General features: G+C 40.5%; 1 protein-coding gene across 3 annotated transcripts in view; it reads right to left on the reverse strand.

Annotated features, from left to right (window-relative positions):
• Positions 1 to 346: 346 nt before the first annotated feature.
• The window catches only part of slc15a2 (solute carrier family 15 member 2), a 31193-nt gene continuing 11473 nt past the window's right edge, over positions 347 to 20066 (reverse strand). For 2 of the 3 annotated variants that reach the window (XM_028592077.1, XM_028592076.1), the window contains exons 4-23: positions 18030 to 18171; positions 17421 to 17513; positions 16326 to 16425; positions 13105 to 13195; positions 12924 to 13001; positions 11765 to 11847; positions 11487 to 11570; positions 10613 to 10702; positions 9778 to 9822; positions 9440 to 9475; positions 7860 to 7948; positions 7434 to 7515; positions 6553 to 6678; positions 5271 to 5438; positions 4617 to 4663; positions 4353 to 4460; positions 3083 to 3182; positions 2856 to 2999; positions 2296 to 2400; positions 800 to 1024 (exon numbers count right to left, since the gene is read on the reverse strand). In XM_028592077.1, the coding sequence (XP_028447878.1) occupies positions 800 to 1024; positions 2296 to 2400; positions 2856 to 2999; positions 3083 to 3182; positions 4353 to 4460; positions 4617 to 4663; positions 5271 to 5438; positions 6553 to 6678; positions 7434 to 7515; positions 7860 to 7948; positions 9440 to 9475; positions 9778 to 9822; positions 10613 to 10702; positions 11487 to 11570; positions 11765 to 11847; positions 12924 to 13001; positions 13105 to 13195; positions 16326 to 16425; positions 17421 to 17513; positions 18030 to 18171 (2036 nt within the window). Of the gene's footprint in view, positions 1025 to 2295; positions 2401 to 2855; positions 3000 to 3082; positions 3183 to 4352; positions 4461 to 4616; positions 4664 to 5270; positions 5439 to 6552; positions 6679 to 7433; positions 7516 to 7859; positions 7949 to 9439; positions 9476 to 9777; positions 9823 to 10612; positions 10703 to 11486; positions 11571 to 11764; positions 11848 to 12923; positions 13002 to 13104; positions 13196 to 16325; positions 16426 to 17420; positions 17514 to 18029; positions 18172 to 20066 lie in introns of all 3 variants that reach the window. The other variant, XM_028592078.1, reaches the window with a different exon arrangement.

Consider the following 20066-nt stretch of genomic DNA (forward strand, 5'->3'; position numbering starts at 1 on the left):
ACAGAAAGATTGCTGCCAGCTCGGAAATCTCAGGATACCGACTTAACAAGCAGAGTTTTCATAACAATATGACAAATAAGGCAACTCACGACAAATAAAGGCTACAAATGCTCATAATACATTAAATTTAAACAAACATAAATGAATGTTCTGACTGTAAAGGGTGGGTTCCTTAATGGCAGGACATAGTTTAAAAAAAAAAAAAAAAAAAAAAAAAAAACTTTGTTACCCTTAACGGTAATTATATCAACTGAATTTCTAACATGCAAAACCACCAGGAGCTATGGTCCTTTTTAGTATCATTGTTAAAGGCACACAATGCAAACTGAACCAATTCCCCAACATGTTCATAGAAAATATACAGCATATTTTATTTAACATTCATTTGTAATAACACTATTGATCACGTATGGGAAATCACAGCACTTGGCTTCTTTGAAACACTATTTTGAGTATTTATTCTCATCCAGTAAATACTTTTTTTTTTTTACCTGTTCTCTGGTTTAAACATTGTTGAGTGACTGGAGTGTTAAGAAAGGTTTCACATAATAAAGGACGAATAACAGACACATCAGAAACAGACAATACAGAATAAAGGATGTGAAAAACAAATACTGAACTTCTAACCACAAGAAATGGCCAATGATCACATCTTAGTTATTCATTATCACAAAAAAAAGTACCTTGAAACGAAAAAATAAAACAGGAACTGAATTAAACAATGCGTACCTTCAGATAACTCATCTATTTTCTGAGCTAAATCAGCTACAGCGAAGATGGTGAATTTAATGTGGCATGGTTACAATCTGGTGCCCTTCCCCGTTTTGTTCAAGTGTAGGTCATCAGTTTTTTTCTTTCTGTTGTCGTCATCATCATCATCATCGTCATTTCCCTCCTTCCCTGAATCCTTCAGGTAAATCTTATCCAGCTGATCAGGGTCGACGTAGGTGTAGAAGTAAGCCATGATGGAGAAGATGATGAAGACAGCCAACAGTAGGACGGCAAACAGCAGGAACTCTTTCCACTGGGACAACAAATACCGGTTAGTGTGTGAACTGTACTGTGTGGAGAAAGATTCAGTTCACAGTTAAAGTGTGCTGCAGTCTTGAGAAAGCAATAGTGGCCTTCAGGTAGTCTCACGTTGCCAGACCTTCCTCCACCGCACCGCTGCAGAGGAGGGTCTGGCTAGTCCATGCAGCATTCCGGGATGGGAGAAAAACATGCTCTGGTCTATTGGCATTTTTATATATATTTTTTTAAACAAATCACAATCGTCATGGCCGGTGCTAGGCACCGGGAAAAGCTGGGGGGCGGCTGCAAAATAGCCCCGGGAAGGAACTTGTTTTGGTGGAACGTGTACATTCAAAATTTTCTTTAGTCGTGCAACAGAAAACTTAGATTGGACAGATAGACTAGCTAGCTGTCTGGATTTACCCTGCAGAGATCTGAGGAGCAGTTAACCATAATTCTCAGAAATTCACCAGAGTTTAAAATGCCAACAAAGAAAGTCCAAGGCAACAGATATCCGGCCTAAATGACCGGTGGAATTTCCGTCGGAAACGGAGCAATCCTGGAAGTGTAACGTCAAGGATATAGACTAGCTTTCAGTTAACGTAAAAAAACGTAAAAGGCACTATTTATAGAGCCGGTGTTTGGTTTGTCCATTCTGGGCTACTGTAAGTGGTGCAACTTGGCAGGCTCCATGGAAGAGGAACTGCTACATGTAGATATGAAGAGCTCATTCTAAGCTAACGACAACACAGCGATTCTTAGTGTCTGGTGATTATACACTAATGAAAACATGAATATTATATTCTATTTCTGCCAATATATCCTCCTTAATCCTACACACTGGTCATTTAATTGTAATTAAACTACAGGCACTATTTACAGTAACCAGATAAACCACAGTATATACCACTGTACTGTATCTGTTCTTCATTGTATCAGGGTGACAGCAAAAAAAAAAAAAAAAAAAAAAAAAGGTAACCTTGGCAAATAAAAACAAAACTATCTGCATGGCTGCATATTAAGTAAGAAAATGTGTGTTTTCCTAATTTTCTTTTAGCTACAGTTTTTTTTCATATACGTTAACCCAAAATAAAATCAATTTAGGAGAACGGACCCTTAAATAAAAGAGCTCATTATTACACAAACTGATTTACGAGATTAGGATATATTTCAGCCTTAAAACTATTCCACAAAAAGGTGCTTGACTGTGGTTTGGTGTCTAAATCCTCCTTTATTTTGTGTAAGAAATTTTAATGTTTCCCACAATGCCCCATGATGTCATACCTGCTCCAGTCCCGCCCCCTCCGCCACGATCAACACTATCACGTTCCCAAATGCAACAGTGAGCAGCCAGCCGGCCTGCAGGACAGACTTCATGTTGGCTGGAGCCTGAAGAGAAGAGAGATCCACAGTTAGTAAAGAGAAGAGACAACAAGCAGAACTAGGCTCATACAAATATTTAAAGGTGCCATGAAATGGGATCATTACGTCCTAAATGTGATAGAAAGTATTGTTTTTTGTTAAAAAATAATGTATTGGGACATCAGACAATGGGCTATAAATTATGGAGAGAAAGGCAGTTTAATTTAACAGAAAAGGCAGAAGGGCAGGATTGTTGAAACCTTTTCTGATGACTTTATTGGTTGAACTTGAATTACAACCACTTGGAAAGCCTACATTTACTACTGAGTACTGTTTTCCAAGAAGTAGCTTTTCCCGAAATGTTTAACTATTTTAGATTTCACACGATATAAAAAGGGCTACTTCTCTTTGTAGGTTTAAATGTTGGCTCTAAAAAGTGATCTTGCTCCCGAGTGGAAATGATAGTGTGTATCATGACAAACCTGTGAGTAGGAGAACTCCAGGCCTGTGATGGAGAACATGACCTCTCCAATAGTTAAGAGGACGTACTGGGGAACCTGCCAGGCGATGTGCACGTCGTTTGCGCTTACATCCTCCATCTTGTGAGCCACAATCTTACCCGATTCCTGACAAAACACACAGTTGGGATTTGGTCATGTTGTATAGCAGGGTGGATCTGTATATAAACTTGTATAGCAAGCACACTGACCTCCATGAGTATGACAGTGTAGGAAGCTCCAAAGTCCAGCAGGCCCAGGCCAAAATCAGAGCACTGGTCTGACTGTAAGCTGCAGCTGACATTTGAGTATCTACCCGGAGGCAGGAGGTACATGAAGGATGAGATGAATGAAAAAAAACACATTATGATTTGACTAGCTTTGTACGAGTCTACATTGAATTAAAAACATATCACACACATACAACCAATTCATTTTTTAGTTGAGGCAAAATTGGGGTTTTTACTTAAAGTCACTAGATTTCTGAAGTGGGAGGAGTTATTTTTTAGGGTCCATTGTTATGGAATTAAAGGCCTTGCTGATTTTCTTTATAAGAACAACCTTAGGCAAAGGGCATTTGGAGCACTGAGCCTGTTGTCAAATGTAGATTTTTCCAATACTACAGTATAGAGAGCCGAAGTGAAACTAGAACGTATGGTTTCTGTTTTCGGAGTAAGAAAACCTAATGCGAAAATCACATTTAATATTTGTAATCATGCAAAATTATTAGAAATTCTAATAATATAATTTATTAATATAATTAATTCTAATAATCTGGGACTAATCTAAAAGTGTATCAGGCAGTTCATTAAATTTGAATAGACAGGAATGCTAATTCAAAAATAAAAATAAACAATAATACCGCCCTCTTTTAAACCTTAAAGGACTAAATTCTTGCCCACTTGGTAGCATATTAACTTTTTTTTAGGTCTGTTTTTTTTGGTATGTTTAGGCCTTTATTTGTAAAGGACAGCTGGAGACATGAAGGGGGATAGAGGGGCAATGACATGCAGCAAAGGGCCGCAGGTCAGAGTCAAACCCGTGGCCACTGCCTCAAGAAATAAACCTCTATATATGGGCGCGCACTCTGCCAGGTGAGCTACCCAGGCGCCCGGGCATTTTAACTTTTATGTTGCAATAGCAACTCGTTAGCAAACATTTGTTTATTCATACATCAATCTGGAGTTGTGTTTGTGTCAACTTGTTGAATGTAAGTCCAATATACACTCTTTTTTTAAGCTCTGTTTTGGTCTCCACCAACTCTTGAGAAAAGCAAGTGTGCAGTGAGTTTTTTGGCTGAAGACAGCTGCCTGCTGCTGGAAACGCTACTGTATAAAGCTCTAGACCTGAGTTCAGTAATAATATCCATCCTGCCTCTAATTGTAATTTGTACTTTGTTAAGAGCACAAAGGTTTCAACTTCAAAAAGCCTTGCATTTAGTTGCAGACGCTAGTCGAACAGCAGCTAGACAGTCCTACTCACTCTCCCCGAGCCACAGTCTTGTTAGGAGACATGCTGTAACTCGAAGGCAACTGGAAATTCACTTGTCCAACAGTTAGGTTTATTGCCTCTGGCAGTGTGTTGAGGAACCTGTTGAATTGAAATTAGAAGAACTCATGAGCAAACTTAACTGATTATTCAAGTTAGAGAACATTTTTAAAGCAGCAAGGGAAGAATTATCTTAAAATATTGTAGTGTAGAGGAGTAAAAGATTAGTCATAACCTCTAAGATTAAATCTATTTTACCTCAGGAGAGGATTCCCATCTTCATTTTTCACGATGTGGTCATCCACCTGGATGATTAAAAAAATAAAAATAAAATAAAAATAAAAAACCACAGCCAGGTCATGGGAGCGTCTATCAATAACATCAATTTCAATTCTCTGCTTAACTTATTTGTGTTGTTCTTAGAATTTAGAGTATGGTTTTTGCAAATATTTTGACTTTACAGTCTTAAACAAGTTTTGCTAGAGATTAGCACTCACCATCAGTGAATGTTATTTTTTTTAAAGGCCCTGAAAAGGCATTTTTTAATTCATCTTCTTGCTATGATTGATGGGGTCCTACATGAATACACACTAATCTGACAAAGTTGAAACTGGTTATTTCCCATGACAGATATCATTATTTCAGTTGGAATAAGATGTCACACACTTCTGTGCAATTCAATTTTATTCATAGTGTCAAATCATAACAGATGTTGCACCAATCAGGATTTGAATCAAAATGTACAACAGTTATGTGGTTGTTTGCTTAAGTTGCCAGGACGACTGTCAATCAAATCTGATCAAACCCCACTCACACAGTCCGACAAATCTTAAACTCTGACTGTTGCTTATTTAGCTATGAATATTTAATGCTCTGGAAAAGAAAACTGAACCAATTGTCAGGGGCACTTACATGTTCGCACTGGATTCCAGTAGTAGTGTCTGGGTACAAGATGAGGCTGTAGGCCTTCTGTTCGTCAAACGTGTGGTTACACTCTAAGGTTTTTCCATTGAAGGTGACTTGAATCTTCAGCTCCTTGCTGGATGCCTCTAGTGGAAGGGTCTCATATTTTGAAGGGTCCTGACACAGAGAGACCACGGGATTAAGGTTCAGGTGCTTTCCAAAATCGTCACTGTTTGAAAAACAACTGACACAATCACCATTAGAAAATAAAAGTTCTTGTTTCTGTTGAGCTCTTTTACTTCTTAGAATGAAGTTGCAAAATAAGATATGGACTTGAGAAAGAAATACAAGTGTCCTGATCCCTAAGATGTTCCTGTAGAGCAGCTTCAGGCTTTTGTGCACCTACTAATTTCTGTGCTTTGTTTTGTGTTATATGGCACACTGCATGCTGATAGTTTAACAGTATCCTTCTGATCCTATTTGTATTAGTTGATCCCCGTTTACTCTCTACATATTTTATATATAATATTATAAATCTGCTTCATATGTTTGTATCTTCTGTTATGTATACTATGTTCTCGCTTTGCCAGACCTTCCTTCACGCGCTGCGGAGGAGGGTCTGGCTAGTCCACACAGCATTCCGACATAAAAGAAAAACGTGCTCTGGTTTATTGGCATTTCTTTAAACCAATCACAATCATCATGGGCAGCACTGAGCTCCGAAAGGACGTTGTTTTGGTGGAACGTGCATGTTCAAAAGTTGTTTTAGTTGTGCAACAGAAAACTCAGATTGGACAGATAGTCTAGCTAGCTGTCTGGATTTACCCTGCAGAGATCTGAGGAGCAGTTAACCATAGTCCTCAGAAATCCACCGGAGTTTATAATTCCAACACAAAGAAAGCAGAAGGAAACGGACATCGGCTGAAAAGACATGTATCCGGTGGAATTTCCAGCGGCACCGGAGCAATCGTGGAAGTGGAACGTCGAGGATATAGACTATGTATACTACTGTTTCAGCAAGGACACACTTCTGAAAAACAACATTTTTATCTCAGTTAGGCATTTCCTTGTTGTTAATATTATTGATCAAAGGGGGTGATAAACCCTGCAAAGGTCTGCACTGTCACACTCAGTCTTCTGGTCAATTTCGAGTCTACAATTCAGACTTTTTTGAAATGTTAAAAAAGAAAAAACGAGTTATGCATTTAAAGGAAACCTGTTCACCGAGAACTTCTCTGCATCCATACAGGACAGTATATAAAGTAGTTTTTCCCTCCTCCCGTCTGGTTACCTGAAGGTATTGGATTGGCTCTGGAAACAGGTCGCTGCCGGGGATCTTCAGACTCACATTAGCTTTTGCCAGGTTAAAGACCTGCAGGAGACAACTCCGAGCAGGTGCAGGATCTACCACCGTTTTCTAGCAGACAAAAAGGGAAATCAATAAATATCATAGAACAAAGTCTTTTAAAGAAATTATTATATCATGAAGATTTATACATGCTATTTTTTTATGGTTCATGGACCTCAAACGTTTTTAGATATGCTCAAAGGATTACGAAGAGTTAAATTACTAAAGGTTGTGATTACCATTCTCAATAGATAACACCTGGGTATTCTGGGAAGTGCATATTTATTATGGCAGAAAATTGAAAACACAAGCTGAACATAAATTACTCAAAAGAATATTCTGTATACATTTTTGGCATCTTATTACACCAGAATCAAAATAGTATTGTATATGAAGACACATTTGGCCAAGAGGATTATACTATGATGTTTCCATTCTGGCACAGAAGCTTAAAAGACACAGTATCTGCAAGCTGCCCACATGATTTCAAATTGACCTCCTGAAGACAGCTCTAATTTTAGCAGCTGCTGCATGAGAACATCATACAAAAATAAATTCAGGGGTTTGTGACCCTAACCCTAAGGACAGCTCAATGTTTTGTCAGGATATATTGGTCAATTTCTTCTTCTCTTCCAGAGCTGGAAAGCAGAATTCCAGGTTTTCCATGATTCAAGTCTATGTAGTCTAAAGGTATTGTCATGTTTTCTGGCTGGCTGTGCATGCATGCAAATAATCATGTGTGTGTGTAAGGAAGTAAGGGTTTTTGTAAGTGTCTCTTTATTTTTGTATTAGGTGCAAGCTTTACGATTGCTGCTCATACATACCACAACGTTAACCTCTACCAGTGTGGCCGCTCCGAAAGCCAGCGCTGCAAAAATCATCCCTGTGGCCATTTTCCTCAGAGGCCTAAAGGACATACAGTCAACACTTTTATACACCTTTCATTCAGAGTCAAGCTTTATCACTTTATAAATCCGAAAAGTGATTTCCTCATCAGTGTCCTCACTGATCTTCTGCCTGATAAGAGACAGCCCCATCCCTTGTTGTGACACAATGCCATCTGTTGCAAATATGTCCTTTACAACCTGATCTATTCTCTTAAATACATTAGAATCAGTAATTAGAAATTCATTTTTTAACCCTTTATTTGTATCTGTGGGATATAATGGCTCATTTTACTGTTTAAGAGACTGCTCATTTCTGCAATAAAGGGAGTATGGGAGTATCCAAAACAACAGGCTTCTACTCACGTGATGTTGATTCTGCAAAGTCCAACGAGCGGATATATGATGAGGTCAAAGATGGGCACAAAGAGAAGAATCAGCAGGGCATTCAACATCTAGACAACAGGAATGGAAAAACATGGTTAAATGACTCTATAAAAGCTCACTAAACCTCATAAAATCATAAAGGTTAGAGTTGTGTGACTGAGAGTGATTATGATTCATTATCAACTGTAAAGAGATGGCAAGATGGCAGTGATTAACAGCTGCAAGTGTTTTCACGAGAATGAATGACAAACCTCATCTTTAGTGCTTTACTTGAGATGTGCCACACACACAATATACGTTTTTAAAATGGCTGGCAGGTGTTCCATAAAAGTATATATCCAATACACACAGCAGTCTGTAGGTATTAGATTGACTCGCTAGATGATACAATTTCTGTTTTGTCTCTGTCTATTGAAATGAAAATGAAATGATTACTACAACAAGCACAGCTTGAAGAAAAGTGGGAGAAATGGACAATATTCAGAACTAAAACCAGCGATGAGGATAATGGACAGAAAGAAATGATTTAGATGAAGACCCGAGAAGAAAAGATGAACTGCTAGAAATTAACTCCCAAACACATTGTTTGTTTTTTGTTTACTGTATTATTTTGATTGTAGATTGTCTGTGTGAGTTTTATAATAAAAATATAAGTGAAAAAAATAAATAATAAACATGAAATGTTTACCTATACCATTTATATGTCTGTTAAAGTGAAACTTTGCTGATTTCGAACCGGCTTTGCGTCACCGCAGTGTGTGCCGACAAAAGGCACCTGGGGACGTCGCCGGCGCCCAGACCTTCCTTCTCCCCAGAGCTTCCCTCTTCCAGCAAAATTTGAACCGTATCATCGATGACTGGGGATTTTTGCCGTTGAATAAGTGGGGAGCTCCGGGCGATAGCAACATGGAGGTAAGTCAAACACTGTTCGTCTGTGTGAACTACCCACACTGCGGTGACACAAAATATTCCTTTTAAGTATGGAGTTAGAAACAAGGAGGCAATTAGCCTAGCTAAGCATAGAAGCTGAAGCAAAACTGCTAGCGTGACTCTCTCCAACGTTCAGAAATACACCTATTATTACCTCTAAAGGTAATTTATTAGCCGTACGCGTCCAGCTTTCTGTTCTTGCAGTTTACAATTGTATGAGTGCAATCTGAAGCCACCTATACACGATAAGAAGTAAAACCGCAAGGTCGGGCGCAGAGCAGAGAGGCAAAGCGCAGGTATACGTCATCATTGCTTCTGGCTTTGGTTGTGCCTTGAAAGGTCAGCGGCAATGAGGTTGAAATGGTTTTAACTTTGAGCTCAGCGCTCGGCGCTAATTCAGAGCCGTGCGTGGCGCAAAGTGTAGCGCTTTGTCCGAGTTGTCTCCACCGCTCTCCCCTCAGGAAAACAATGGCACAACCAGTGCAGAGTGGTTTTACCGCAGATCGTGTTGTGGCGGCTTAAGGATGTCACAGTGTTCCTTATTCAACTCTTCTAGTGTTTCCTTGTATCAGAACACCTTGTTGTGCATTATTCCTAATTTTGGTGAGAGGAGGAGGAGCTGCACGTACCTGCATTTGGTCAGGCTTAATAACAAAGGTATCTCCCTGTAAGAAAACAAAAACTTAACAGGTAAGCCATTTAAAATTGAACTTCATAAATTTAACAGGATGTGCAGGGTTTGTATTGCCCAATAATGTTCACTTCAACCAGTTGAATGGTTTATTACGACCACAAACAACCGTAAATTACAGGAATAAAAGACAAATTGCAACAACACCCAACCAAAGGTAAAATCAGTTTTACAAGATGTGCAATCAGATGAATATCAAACCCACCCACTGATAGAGTGCAATAAAAGATGTTATCAGCTTTTTAACATTTCTACACCATTGAAAGAAACTCTTACAAAAGCCATGTTCATCCTTGTGGCTTGAAGCGTCCAGCGGGAACCCTGCAATAGAGAAAAACACTGACTGTTAATAGCTGCATCTCATGTCACTTATTGGATAGCTCCTAATAGGGAGGCAAGTGGAGGAGTCGACGAGGCAATTTAAGCGACATGAGAAGCACCTCATGTCAATACAGGTTAAGTCATCAGCTTCACTGTTAGCTTAGCATAATGTGTCTATAGCAGCGTTGTTTTGTTTGTTTTCTTGGAGAGAATAATAAGGAAGAACTGGTTAATATTTGACACGCCTTCGAGGGAGAAGTGGGTTTTCTTTTCTTTTCTGAGTGTTATTTTGATGGAGAATGAGTTCAGGAGGACTAAAGCTCAGAAATGTTGACTGGCTTTCCATAATCACATGGTTGTGTTGAGTGTTGGCCAGAGGAGAAGATAACAGATAGTTATGGGATTGTATACAGTAAGTACAGTCAACAAGAATTGAATATGATACTTGATTTAAACACTATAATATTTCATTTACTTTTTTTTTGGGGGGCATTTTTAGGCCTTTATTTTCACAGGACAGATGAAGACATGAAAGGGGAGAGAGAGGGGGAATAACATGCAGCAAAGGGCGGCAGGTCGGAGTCAAACCCGCGGCCTCTGCATCAAGGAGTCAATCTCCACATACGTGCGCCTGAGCTAACCCAGCCACTATTTCATTTACATTTTGCAGGTATGTGGTCATAAACCATTGCCAATCCTAGAGCCTCTTTTGACTTTTTCAGTGCGCTAAACTTTAGTACATGGTGTATGAATTGTGGAGTTGGATCAGAGGTGTTGTGTCTTCACATACTTGCTGATCAAACAGAGCCCAGAACATTGGCAGCGGGATGTAGAGCACCAAAACACGCAGCACCATCTTAATCTCCTCGATCAGACGCTTCTGTTAACACACAAACACAGACTTGATTAGGGCTGGGTATCGTTCAAAATCTTTCGATCCGGTGCCAATTTCGATACCTCAGTTTCGATGCCGGTTCCTAACGATACTTTTTTCGATACCATATGTTTTAAAATCCATTTCAACATCAACAAAAATACATTAGACACAAAGCTTTTATTTTCCACCTTAATTGTGAATCAAAACAGTTATCAAAATTAAAAATATTCTGGTAAAACTGCTCACCCAGAGTAACATTAATAAAAGTGCCTTGCCTTACAAGCTCAGCCTGTCAGTCAGTCATGAGGGCAGAGAAACCACCGTTCTGCCTGCTTGTCTAAGAGGAAGTGTAACGTCAACAGCACCGCGACCGCTTTCGGCTTGCCATTAATATCATATCGCAGCAAACGCTGTCTGTGGGAAGTTTTGAAAAACTGTAACCACACTAGAAACCAACCGTGACTCTCTGTGACTTCAACAAAACTGCAGACCTGCTGCCGTCCACACCTCTCCGTGTGCGTGTGTGTGCGTGTGTCTTGGTCGGAACTCCGCTCTGTGTCAACATGCAGAGAGGACATAAGCTTGCACTTACGTGCTGAGGCGCTTTTGGAACCGAAATTTGGCACCGAAAGATAAATAATTTTTCGATACTCATAGGATTTTCGACGTTCGGTACCCAGCCCTAGACTTGATGCATTATTGATGCTATGAAGCTACCAATGCTCTTTTTGAGTACAATCCCCAGAAAAGACTAAAGAAGAGTGATTTGTAAGAGTCCTTCTGTTACCGAGTAATTCTCCTCAGCCCAGTCCAACCAGTGTTTCCTCTGAGGGTCATACTTGCATCTTCTCCAGCGGTTTTTGATGGCAAACTGCAAACCAAAAGACGATGACAGAAATGAAAATGGAAAAAGGGGACAGTTCAGAACGAAACACAGGCAGAGGCAATGTGTGAAAGTCATACTTGTATTACAAGACACAATGTTTCGTGGACAGTACAAATAGAACTGAATAAACCCATTTGCATTTTAATAAATCATCTCGGGAGTACTGGGAGATGACTCACCCCAATGCAATTGCAGACTTCCAACAGGATGTTTCCCTGAGGAGGATTCCTCTTGTACAGCACGCTGCCAGCAGTGAACACAACTGCACGAGATGGATGAAGAGTTAAGCTGGACTCAGAGGAGTGAAGAAAACAATTTATGTTGGCAACGGCTCAGCTGTTGTGCTGGGAACAATTGCTCCACTTGCCGTGTAAGAGAAGTACCAACAAGCTCATATCCGCTATATATTTATTTCCTAACCAACATGAGAAGACACAGCAGAATCTGACAGAGTGGTTTACCATTTATATTATGTTTTATCCTCTTACAATGGATTGTCAAACACGTAAGAGAAATAAAATCTATCATGTTGTATACAAGCTTAGAGCACCTAAAACACTGAGGCCCGTACTTTTGTCTAACTCTCAAATGGCCCCTCCGGTAATAAAAACACAACTTGTTTTCACAGGGAGCGGTCAGCCAAGCATGAATCCCAAAAGGTTTAGTGGGGATTCAGAGGCAAAAATAACTGACTGTCAGGTTGCATAAGGAGGGACCTTGATAAAGAGGAAGCCCAGGGTGTCAAAAGCTTGACTTCATACAAACATGCTTTCAGCATGCAGATAGGAACCATTAAGTAAACTCAAATGTATATCCTGGAGGCATACAAAGTGCATTTATGTTTTGTTTTATGGCTTTTCTAAGCAGTTCTTTAGTATCCGTAGATTTCACATCCACACAGCTGCTGCTACTGCTTGCATTCACACTTATGAGGGACAGTAATTAGTTCTTGACCATTGACCAGCTCAAGCAGCTATAACCAGAGTTTAATTGTGTTAAACCAAAACACTTACGGGTAAGTATCCGAGCTCCACTAATACTATATCGACAAGGCTGACATTATTAGCTGATATTGGTTTATCACAGCTATATCCTTATCAATTAATATTTTAGCAGATAATTATGTAATAAGTTACGTACAAAAATGTTTTATAGGCTGCATGTTTTGACCCTCATATGCTGTTTTCTTTTTCAACTTTCAAATATTGATAGTTACCAGCCATATCGGTCAGGCCCTAGAGAAGAGAATGTTATGCAGTCCGTACTTTCAATACTACAATAGATACTACATGTTGATTACACCTGCCTAGATGATGTTACAGCTGGATGGACACTCACCTAGAGCCACAATCATCAGAACTGCAGGAACCCCGAAGGCCAGAGCGTAGCAGTCACCACCAAAACACTTCACATCCCCTGCAGGCAATATTCCAGCGTAAATGGCATCAACACAGTGATGTCAGTCACACAGTCAACCTCATTGGGTATATAACATGTGTTGAACAATAAGCATGTGTACCTCTCAGTATGGGTGTAATCACAGTCGACAAGAGGCTCCCAGCATTGATGGACATGTAGAAAATGGAGAAGAATTTCTGCCTCTCGCTGCCCTGGAGGTCATGAATGCAATAATTAGGAGACTTTAAATTATTTATTTTCAAATATTGAATTCTGTGATCTTTAAGTCCTCATTAAGGTTATACATTACTTTTCTAAACACTGATTATTATGTTAATTTAATGGATACCATGCAATTCTAGCACTGTAGAATTTTGTGTAACCCATTCTTAACGTGTTTTTCTATTACATTTTAAATCAAAGCTGCATTTGTCCATTTTGGACCATTTGTCTATTTTCATTTACAAATCCAGCATAGATTTAGGAACATCATTGTTTGGAATAATCTTTTTTTTTAAGATTGTTTTGGGCATTTCCACCTTTAATGATAGGAAAGCAATGAAAGGGGGAGAGAGAGGGGGAAGACATGCAGGAAATCGTCCCAGGTCAGACCAAACCCTGGACCTTCTGCGCCTAGGCATGAACCTCTGTATATGTGCGCCCGCTCTACTGACTGAGCTATCCTGGCCACATGTTTGTGTCCACCTGATGAATATAATTTTAATATTCACATATTCGCTCTGGTTTGTTCTCAAACTCCTGAGAAAACAATCTGGCTCTTTAGCTGCAGATTTACTTTTTTTAATGTACGTCATAATCACATTATGAAAGTCACAAACTGGATATCAGTCTACCCAGATGGAGTGAGTTAGAACAAATCTTGCGTAGAGCAAGGGCCGCATCATCTCCAGGTCCTAACGGAGTTCCATACAGGCTCTACAAAAACGCACCTGATGTGCTGCGATTCCTCTGGAAACTGATGAGAGTCGTGTGGCAAAAGAAGGAAATACCAACGTCCTGGCGGAGAGCCGGAGGGATTCTTATCCCCAAAGAAAAGGGCTCATCAGTGATTGGGCAGTTCCGCCAGATCAGCCTTCTAAACGTCGAGGGAAAAATCTTCTTCAGTGTGGTTGCTCACAGATTGGCAGAATACCTGCAAAGAAACAACCTGATTGACACGTCAATTCAGAAAGCAGGCATCTCAGGCTTTTCTGGTTGTGTAGAACACGCTAGTGTCATCTGGCATCAGATCCAGGTCGCCAAAAAGGAGGAACAGATCTTCACGTGGTATTCCTGGATCTCGCGAACACTTTTGGTTCAGTACCTCACACCCTCCTGTGGACAGCCTTTGACTACTTCAGGGTTCCAGCAGCTCTCATAACCCTTGTTAAGGCCTACTTTGAGGATGTCCAACTCTGCGTGACAACAGCAGAGTACACGACAGCATGGCAACACCTGGAGGTGGGAATCATGGCCGGCTGTACCATCTCTCCGTTGGCCTTTACCATGGCCATGGAGGTCATTATCCGGGCCTCGCGATGGACGGTTGGCGGACAGCGAATAAGACCTGGGCTGAGGCTGCCACCGCTCAGAACCTTCATGGACGACCTCACAACTTTAATCACGACCAAGGTTTGCACTGTACAGCTACTAAGAAAGCTACAGGAAAACATTGAGCGGGCCCGCATGAAGATCAAGCCGAGCAAGGCCAGAAGCATCTCCACTGTCAAGGGGAAACTGTCAGAGCACCGCTTCCATATTGGCGAGGAACCCATTCCAACGGTCTCCAAGAAGCCTGTGAAGAGCCTAGGTCGGTGGTATGATGCCTCCCTTAAAGACAAAGAGCAAGTAGAGCAGCTCAGGAGGGAGGTAACCAGCGGCCTGGAGAACATTGACAGAACCCTGCTTCCTGGCAAGCTGAAGCTCTGGTGCAAGCAGTATGGACTACTCCCACGTCTCCTGTGGCCGCTAACCCTCTATGAAGTCCCGCTCTCAAAAGGTGGAAAAGCTGGAGAGACTGGTTAGTTCATATGTAAGGAAGTGGCTTGGCCTTCCCAGGTGCCTCAGCAGCATTGGGCTCTATGGCAAAGGGATGTTACATCTGCCCATTTCCAGCCTGGCAGAGGAGTACAAGTGCGCCAAAGTCAGACTGGAGATGATGCTACTGGATTCGAGCGATCCATTTGTAGCCCAAGCTGCTCCCATCCTGGCTACTGGGAGGAAATGGACTCCATTGGCTGCAACTGAGCAGGCAAAAGCAGCACTCAGACACAAGGACATCGTGGGTCAAGTGCAGGAGGGGAGGAGTGGTTTTGGCCTGGGTGCCAGTACACCAGTGTGGCGTAAGGCTTCTCCATTTCAAAGATGCAAGCTGGTGGTCCAGGAGGTACGTCGGGAGGAGGAAGCAAGAAGGTGTGCTCAAGCTGTGGCACAGGCAAAGCAAGGGCAGTGGATGGCATGAAAAGGAGTGGAGAAGAGGAAGATCTCCTGGAGTGAATTGTGGGAGATGGAGGCATTCAGGGCAAGCTTTACCATCAGGGCGGTCTAGGATGTCCTGCCTTCTCCTGCAAACCTAAGCCAGTGGTATGCCGAAGATCCCACATGCCCTCTATGTCCAAGTCCAGCAACACTGAACCAACCAACCTCCCTATACGGATTTTTGGGCTTTCATACTACTCGCTACCATAGTAGCTCTTAATGTTACGACATCTTCTCATTGACTTTACATTGGCATTGTTTTCCGTGGTGGCCACATGGAATTTTCACACATTCCGTGCCACCACCACGTAATGCGGTGTTAACAGTTCGTGATCATTTCACAGAATTCTGTGAGACCAGGCTGCAACATTCATACCAAAAACATTGATTAATGCAGTTTTTTTGATTGTCACAACTGGTACATGCACAGGGTTTCCCACACTTTAAATTTTTTTTTCATTTTCAATCTCTGTTTGTACCTTCTACTGAATGTTTATGAGTGAACTACTGTGGCACAACAGTTAAGCAGCTTTTATTGATGCAATTACTTTTTTTGTCTTTTACTGCAGAAGGCCTGAAGAAACTATCTGTAAAACTAACACGTAAATCTAAAGGCACTAAGGTGAATTGCAGGGAAGCTATTGTATAGAGAGTAATATTTTGATTAACAACATTTTTTATCTTGGTGACCCAATCAAAATCTTCCATTATCAATGGAAAGTACTTTCTACTGACATATTTTCTGGACATACGTGAAATTTACCAATTCATTTTACAGATCTTGTTTCACTGTGTCCTTCAAAGACAATATAAACAGTACCAACTTTTGGGTCTTCAAATTAAAGAGAAAGTTTGGTGACTTACATGCTCCTCGTCAAACTGGTCTCCGCCAAATGCCGCCACGCAGGGTTTGATTCCTCCGGTGCCGAAGGCTATGAGTATCAGACCAAACATGGACAGAGCACTGCAATACAACATACAAATGACCTACTGTTAATGCTACTGGATGTGGACTATATACTCTATACAGTGTGTTAAATGAATACCCACCGTTTGTTGAAATAGGGTTATTCACCGTCTCCTCTATATTTATATAGGTGGGCAAACGCATTTTTGTCTCAGTGCATGCATTGTCTTAGGCCGGTTAGACACTGCCTGCGTGGAGTGAGCGTGGCGTTTCTGTTGCGTGGCAGCTGCGTGGATTTTTCTATGTCTTTACACACCAGAAACGTGTCTGATGCGGTGCTGCTGCTGCTAGCCTTGTCTGTACACATGTTTCCCCTTGATAAAATGAAATACCATGTTAAACATAAATATATTCTGATTTGATTACAGCAAAGACAATGGCCGTCGAGCCCCACGGAGCTCAGTCAGGGCAGCATTTGGTAGTCCATAATGTGGGACACAGAAAAATAATGAATCTAGTGCTTGAACAATTGTGATTAATTTGGCTAATCTATTCATAATTTAAGTAATTTATCAAGCAAAAATACCAAACATTTATTGGTTACAGTTTCTTAAAAGTAAAACACTCATTTGAAGTGTACCATTGTAAAATGAACATGTTTGAATGTTGGACTGTTGGTTGAACAAAATAAGCAATTTTAGGATGTCATCTTGGACTGTGGTAGGTTTTAATTGACATCTCTTATGACTAATTCACTGATCTAATAATTTGTCTAAACAAGAAAATAATCAACATATGAATCAATGATGAATATAATTGTTGTAACTGCCTAACCTGAGCCTGGTTGAAGACCTCTGAATCCCACATCTCCAACATGTTGAGGAATTCAGTGTTAAAGAAAATGGCAATTCAGTCTGATTCTTTGGCTAACCTAATGCATCTGTGGGCTCTTAATACACAGTAATGAAAAGGAACTCTTTGTATTCTGTCTAACAGCACTAAACTATGATTCTGCCTGCTCAAAATGACTGAATCAGCCCCAGATAACTTACATGTGCACACTGCTGTTTCCCACAGTGGGAATGGCTCCGACCGACTTGACCACATGCCCGATCACGTAGACAATGGATAGGTATACGATGGTCCTGTTGAGAGCAAACTGGGATTATGATCATTCAAAGCTGCACTCTTATTACCATACAATATATTGCAAACTGAAATCATGCACCATGGATGAAGATGCAACCACAGATGTTTGCTGTACATACACTACCATTCAAAAGTTTCTAATCTCCAGCCACAAAAGCTTGATTGGGTACAGTCAAATTGGTTGAGAGGACTACTCTATATTTTTTAATGCTCTTTGATGCTTTTATGTTGTATAAAGTCCTGGACGCTGGGAAAAACTGGAAGCTTTGCATAAAAATGTGTGCAGATTTCAATAAGAACAGGTTCCTGTTTCCGTGTCAAGTGCACAATAATTCAGCCTATAACAAGCTGACTTAACCCCCTGTCTATGACACCGACCAAACCCTCTGTATTTTTGTAAGTAGATCCAAAGAAAACTGTTTAAATAGTCAGGTCTGTGGATTACCACTTTTGTGATTTGGGGTGAACTGACCCTTTAATGCATTTGGCGATGTAAGGACACAGGGACTCACTTGAATTTTCCGAGCCATGAGTCAGCGATGAGAGCTCCCAGTATGGGTGTGAAGTAGCAGAGGCTGCTGAAGGCGTGGTAGACAGCGGTGGAGAGGTCCTTGTCCCAGTGCAGGTAGGTGAGGAAGTACAGCGTGAGCACCGCTGTGAGCAGACACACAAGCATGAGGGGAACGATACTTCCAACTCCACATATAAAGTCCAAATACCTAATAACATGTCTTCAAGACCTGTACTACTCAAAAGTCTCCTTCAATGTGGTTAATTTCTGTGAGTGGGTCAGTCATTACAAACTCATTCTGTGAGCATTGTTCTAACCAATAGAGATTTATTTTATGCCAAGAAGGTAGCTGTTTCGAGAGCTACTCAAGAGGAAATGAAAGGAATGTTAAAGGTCCTGTATTGTAAAAAGTGCGATTTCCATGTCTTTTTTATTATAAAGCAGGTGCTACATAAATACTGTGAAAGTGTCGAAATGCCCACTCCACAGAGAAATGCACACAGCCTGTATTTAGAAACTGTGCCTTTAAACGAGCTAGCAGGACTTCCATACAGTTTTGATGTCTATCTGGGTAGAAAATGCCGCTACCGTTATTCCCGGCTGCAATGACAGTGCAAAGACTCCAGATGCAGAGGACCCGGAAACGCTGAACAATCAGAACAGACCAGGATTTTTCGGTGGGGGAACTTAAAGAGACAGGCGCTAAAACGTAGTGTTTCAGATAGAGGGTGAATACAGGTATATTCAGACAGACCTTACGAGAAAAATAATCCGTTTTTTTAACATTAAAGCATGTAAACATGTTCTCTAGTAATAACCCAAAATATAAGTATGAACCTGGAAATGAGCACAATACTGCATGGGACCATTAAATGCATAAACTCCTGTTTGCTGTTGTTAGCAGCATAAACATGTCTTTTATCACTAAATAAGCCATTGAGACAAATAGGAGTTGCATGGCCATGTTTACCATTAACCTTGTATACTGTTTGTCCAACATGCCTTGAAGTAAACACAACCCACATTGGTAACTCAGCAACCAGAAAACCTGCTCCAGTAGTATATACCACTTTATATGTCATTTGAGTGCGTTTTTCTGGTAGCAAACCCTAAGTTATCTGACAAACAAACTCTCTATTCAAGGTCCACTTACTGGCTTTTTTAATGAGCTTCGTATTACATCTCATGAGTTTCTCAGTTAGTTTACACACAAAACGATGCCATGCAAAAGCACCACTTTGCAAATGCAATTGAACGCTTTGGATAAAAGCTAGTACGTTGACCGTAGACAAAGATTGCCTTTACAAACTTCTGTCAAGACTTAACTTTCATGCTCTACTCAAATGACTGATGTTATGAGGACACAAGGATCGCCAGAACACACAGAAGCTAATGGTGTTTTCTGGCGGTCCAAAGCTACACCTTTTAGCGAGCCAGTGTTGAAATGATTGAATTTGATTTTTTTATTAACAGATCAATTTTTTTTTTACTTTTTTATTTCATTATAAATTCAATATCTTTGGGTTTTGACTGCTTAGCGAACAAAACAAGACATTTGAAGACATCACTTTGGGCTCTGGGAACACCTCTGGGCATCCATTCACTAATTTCTGACATTTTATAGACATGCCATAAACTAATAATTACATTAACACTTATCTTATAATCTATATTTACTACTCTTACATGGTTTGTTACCCACATAGGCTATTTCAGAGTGTAATAGCTGGTCGAATTATAATGTATGAGCTTGGGAGCAGAGTTACAAGGAGCATTTGTCTATTACTCCTACATGGCTGATTTGTTTTTCATACAGTTTATTTCAAAACTTAATAGATGGTTGGTACTTAGTTTTAAGTTTTTTTGTAACATTGTTCATGTTTAACATAGGAAAGCATTAGACCTGTTTTAGTTAACCTGTGACTTTAGACAGGAGGGGCAGTTTTGAGCTGGAGTTTTGTGCAAGCTGCGTTTGATGCGGCCACGTATCCTACAGGGAGGGAAGGGGATCTGCGGTCTCTGATGTTAACTGGGGTCT

Source organism: Perca flavescens, chromosome 11, assembly GCF_004354835.1.
Source record: "Perca flavescens isolate YP-PL-M2 chromosome 11, PFLA_1.0, whole genome shotgun sequence".
Lineage (NCBI taxonomy): Eukaryota > Metazoa > Chordata > Actinopteri > Perciformes > Percidae > Perca > Perca flavescens.